At 51.1% G+C, this 5,000-nt stretch overlaps 1 protein-coding gene across 1 annotated transcript in view; it reads right to left on the bottom strand.

The window, feature by feature from the left end:
* invs (inversin) overlaps positions 1-5,000 on the bottom strand; it is an 81,842-nt gene that overhangs the window by 28,029 nt on the left and 48,813 nt on the right. Inside the window, exons 10-11 of the mRNA XM_084336988.1 lie at positions 1,187-1,880; positions 1-106 (exon numbers count right to left, since the gene is read on the bottom strand). The exon at positions 1-106 is cut by the window's left edge and continues 49 nt beyond it. Of these exons, the coding sequence (XP_084193114.1) occupies positions 1-106; positions 1,187-1,880 (800 nt within the window). The remainder of the gene's footprint in view (positions 107-1,186; positions 1,881-5,000) is intronic.

Raw genomic sequence — 5,000 nt, 5'->3', positions numbered from 1 at the left:
CGGAGCTCGCGCTTCGGTCTTCTTCCTGTAGGGGGCGTGGCTTGGATCAGTTGGCTCCACCCCTGTGGAGCCCTTGGCTTCCCTCAGTTTTCCTCTTACATGGAATCTATGCACACACACACACACACACACACACACACACACACACACACACACACACACACACACACACACACACACACACACACACACACACACACACACACACACACACACACACACACACACACACACACACACACACACACACACACACATGCATGCACGCAAGAATGCACACACACAAACAAAGAAACACACACACACCGTTAAAGACCGTGGACAGTGTTCAAAGGTATATGCTGGCAGGCTCCATTGCCGGTGCTCTCTAAAGCGTAGGGAAAGCAGAAACAGTTTGTTCGAGGTTGTTAATAGTGAGCACACACACAGAATGTAATGTGGGAAGCTGAGTGGAACCAGGGGCTCTCCTGTGGCGGGGCTGGCAGAGCCTAACAGAGAGGGAGCTGGAGGACGAGGAAGCTGGGAGCTATTAGGACGGCACGCCTGAACTTTTCGCCTCTCGTTAAAAGCCGTATGGAAGCAGGAGATTATACCCCCCGTCTGTCCCCTGCCTCCTTCTCTCACCCCTCTCTCCCACGCGCTCGCTCCCCCTCCCCCCCTGCTCAAGTGTTGATGACGGCCAGAGGGACCACAGAGATAGGAGACTTGGTGGGGGGGGGGGGGGGGGGGGGGTGTAGGCTGAGGAGGGAGGGGGGGCAGGCTGTAGTGATGAGATAGGGGTTGTAGGTGTAGTAGTAGTAGGCAGGGGCACACATGTGGGCACCACATGGCACCAGGTACACATCCCCCGCGCGGCCAGGAAGGAGCTATCTACTGAATCCCTTACTAGTGACACACACACACGCACACGCGCACACACACACATCCAAGTACAGCCAATGGACACACTACTGGCTACTGACGGGCACTTTACGCTCAGACACCCGTCCTCCGACTGGCCTCGAACAGCGAACCCGATGCACAGTCGCTCACCAACCTCGACATGACTAGGAAAGTTAAACACAATGTCTGTTCTGTTCCTCCGGCAGAAAAAGATCCAATTCAGATAGTGAAGCGGGGGAGCGGTGGGGAGATTTCAAATTAGGACCAAGGGGGCTATTATTATCACATGATTTCAACACGGTACCTTCTCCAGGCCCGCTGGATGACAGACGCAGCCTCGTCCCTCCTTCTCCTCCTGCGCTGCTCTGCGTCACCCTGCCTCTGCGTGTGCGTGGAGGTGGAGCTCCGCAGGGGCGTGGAGGTGGAGGTCCGCAGGGGTGTGGTGGAGGTGGATGTCTGCGGGGGTGTGGCGGCGGTGGAGGTGGAGGTGCGTGGGGGCGTGGCGGCGCGGCCCTGTGTCTTCCTCGAAGGGGTTTTGTTTTGATCCGTAGCAGAACGGCATCTTGACGAGGGAACGCGCGTCTGGTTGGAGGCGGCCGCTGTGTCCGAGCCATGCTGCTTACCGCTCCTGTGTTTGGGCGGAGAGGCGCGCGTGTCGGGCTTGTCGGAGGAAGCCTGCGTGACCCCGCGGGAGTCCCTCTTGCTGCGAGGGGTGCGCTCCCGGGCGACGGGGGAGGTCTGGTCCGCGGGTGCAGTGGGGTAACCGACGGGGGGAGAGAGGTTGCGGTTGGAGGGAGGTCTGACCTTGGGCGGCGTCGCCGGGGGTCTGTGTCTGGGGCTGGGCGGGCGGCTGGAGCCGGCGGGAGAGAGGCGCTCCTTCAGCCTGGAGCTCTGGGGGGCGGGGTGGAGGGGCGCGGGGTCAGAGTTCACGGGAGGGTGAGGGGTCAAATTGTCGGCGGGTGCCTCTTTGCTTCTTCTGGATGATCTACTTCTGTGAGCTGGGGTGGAGAGAGAGAGAGAGAGAGAGAGAGAGAGAGAGAGAGAGAGAGAGAGAGAGAGAGAGAGAGAGAGAGAGAGAGAAAGTGAGAGAGAGAGAATGTACCCATTTAGATTCAAAATATGTAGTCAGTTCGTCCAAATAATGCTTGTTTGGACATTTTCTCCAACATTTTCGGAGATTGGGCGGCTGCGACAGGACTTTGGTTGACGCATTCCCAGTTTAACAATGTGAGATTTGATTGATTGATTGAAAACTTTATTAACAGATTGATATCTAATTTACGGGCCTACATCTAACGGTAATAATAAAAACAGCATTATTAGACATGCCATACATCTAACGGTAATAATAAAAACAGCATTATTAGACATGTTGTGAGGTTTTGTCCGCTGCTCACCTGCTCGCTCTGTTCCTTTAAGCCTGTTGCTCACCTACTCGCTCTTTTCCTTTAAGCCTACTGTTAATCAATTGCTTTCTCCTCACCTCACTAGCCCCCACCCTCGCGTTCGTTTACTCTTCAGCAACCACACCCTTGGACTACCTGTCATTATGTGTTTGATTGGTCTGGTGCCGAACACACACTTTTAGTTTCAAGTATCAATTACCTTCACGCACCTGTGGTGCATTCTAATTAGTTCCCCTGTGGGCTTTAAGTACCTCGCTCTCCCCTCTGTCCCTTGTCGGGTCGCGCCGTAACATGCCGTATCATTCCGTATCATATTCTCTATCACCAAGACTCCTTCGGGAGGTCCACTGTCTGTTTATGCTGTTTTCATCTCCGGCGTGAGATGTGCTCCAGCCTTCGCCTCCTGTCGCCGTTGCCTGAGGGAGACACTGGACTGCGCTCTCTAAGACTTCCACGGGAGGTATCCCAGTGATCCACTTCAGACCTCCGCGCAGCAGACGTCCTGACGCACATCCAGACCTCCGCGCAGCAGATGCCCAGACGCACCATCCAGACCTCCGAGCCTGGCGCGCTCTTCCGCGCAGACGCACTCCAGATGCGTCCTCCGTACCGGCGCGCACTCCAAGCAGTCACGCACCACTCAGACCTCCGCGCCAGATGCGCCCTCCGTACCGGCGCGTACTCTAAGCAAGTCGCGCACCACTCAGACCTCCGCTAGGACAACCCTTTCCCCGTGGCGACGCGCTCGCTCCGTTCTGTTCCAACGCTCTTTACGCACAGCGCCTGGGTGAGTTTTTATGACTGTCTTTGATCCTATCCGTTTTTCGTGTGTTTATATAACACTGAAGATATCCAGTTTTTTATCAGACAGTCACTCACCCAGCGTTTAGCCCTTTTTGGATTGTTTCATTGGGATAATATTTTGGCCTTTCATCGCCCACTGTGTGTTTACACACCGAAGATATTATCACCTGGATTTGTATTTTGGGACTTCGCTCACAGTGTTTATTATACACCGAAGATTCAGTCACTTGGATAACTCTGTTTTTGGTTACAAGTCACCTCTCCTGTCACCTGCTCTGTTCCAACTGCACTCTGAGCTAACCCACTCCCTCTCTCCCTCTCGGTTCCGTTTACCCACCTCGGAGATCTGCCGAGAGAAGTCTGCAGAGCGGCTCTGATGTTCCCACCTGCTTCCCCAGACTACCATCCCGGGAGAAGCTGCAGAGCAGCAACTTCATTAATGCTTTTTCCAAGGCCTTACCCTGTTTTCTCTGTCCCAGTATGCAGCTCCAGCCCTCGCCCTGTTCCAAGGCCTTACCCTGTTTTTCCCTAGTCCTCCTAGTTCTCCCCTCTCTAGTTCCTCCTAGTCCTCCCTGTCCAGTCCTCCTAGTCCTCCCTCTTCCTGCCTTCCCTTGCCCCGGCCCTGTTTCCTTTAGCCTTCCCTTTGCCTTCCCCTTAGCCAGCTCGCCTCTTAAAGGCACTGGGCCTTTTCCCTTTCTTGTTTATCCAGTATTGGTGTTCTCCCTTAAAGGGACAGTGCCGTTTTTCTAGTGTTTTCAATAAATGCCCGTTCTTGGCTTACTCTCATACCTGTCTTGTGTTGTGCGATTGGGGTCGGTTACAAACCATAACACATGTCAATCCATCGAAAGAGGAGCTGGACGCGCTGGAGAAAAAAGCCTTCAACATCACCCAGGCATGGCATTGAACTGGCCCATCTCCCGGAACTGTCCGAGGTGCTGATCCTCCACTTGTTTATAGTTAACGGGTACATTAAATCAAATGTAACGTTGGGCCATGCACAGGCCTTCTGAGCTCAAAATAATTACTAACACATTTATATCGAGTAGGAATAAACTTACAACATAATCATGCTTCTATTCTTGCGTTTATTTCAAAACAAACAAACATCTGACTCAAGGTACAACAATTTTATTGGGAAGTTTATTCTTAGGCTTTTCTCCAGTGCGTCCAGCTCCTCTTTCGATGGATTGACATGTCTAATAATGCTGCTTTTATTATTACCGTTAGATATAGGCCCATCATCTATTTCTATCCACTCGTTTATTGTTAATGGGTACGTTAAATCAAACGTAATATTGTCGGCGGAGTAGGTCATGTTGACAGTCAAGTTACCGTTTTACAGTTACATGCAGTTGCCGTTTTCATGGCAGTTGAAACTTTCTACAACATTCTAAAGCCAGCGCAGAGGTATATTCATGGTGATTTAACCGTGAGTGTATCATGAATATACTCACGGCTTAGAACGCTCTCGACCAATCACAATGCGTGGTCGGACCTACCTGTTGTATAATATGATATAGCCAACATAGCATGAACAAATTCACAAATGAATAAAACCAATTTTCAAATGTCAAGTACAGTAGCAAAACATTCTCAAGTAGTCTTGCCACAACAGGCAACTTTGTTAAACGTTAACTTCATTTCAGATAACATTTTAACAGTAGTGAATTGTGAACCCATTATTATAATATCCATCTCATAAGCCATGACCTGTTCTTCCCCCAGGCCATCAGAACACTCAATACAGATTTCTCCACATACAAGCACACATGAACACACACACTACACATCCTCACGTACACCCTACATAATACACTACAAAAAGGTCACTTTAAAAAACAACTTTTTGCAATATTCTGAACCCACTGTATTTGTATATTATTGTATATTGTTACTTATTACCTT

Source organism: Notolepis coatsorum (assembly GCF_963971535.1).
Source record: "Notolepis coatsorum genome assembly, chromosome: 19".
Lineage (NCBI taxonomy): Eukaryota > Metazoa > Chordata > Actinopteri > Aulopiformes > Paralepididae > Notolepis > Notolepis coatsorum.
This window is presented reverse-complemented; position numbering and strand designations above follow the sequence as displayed.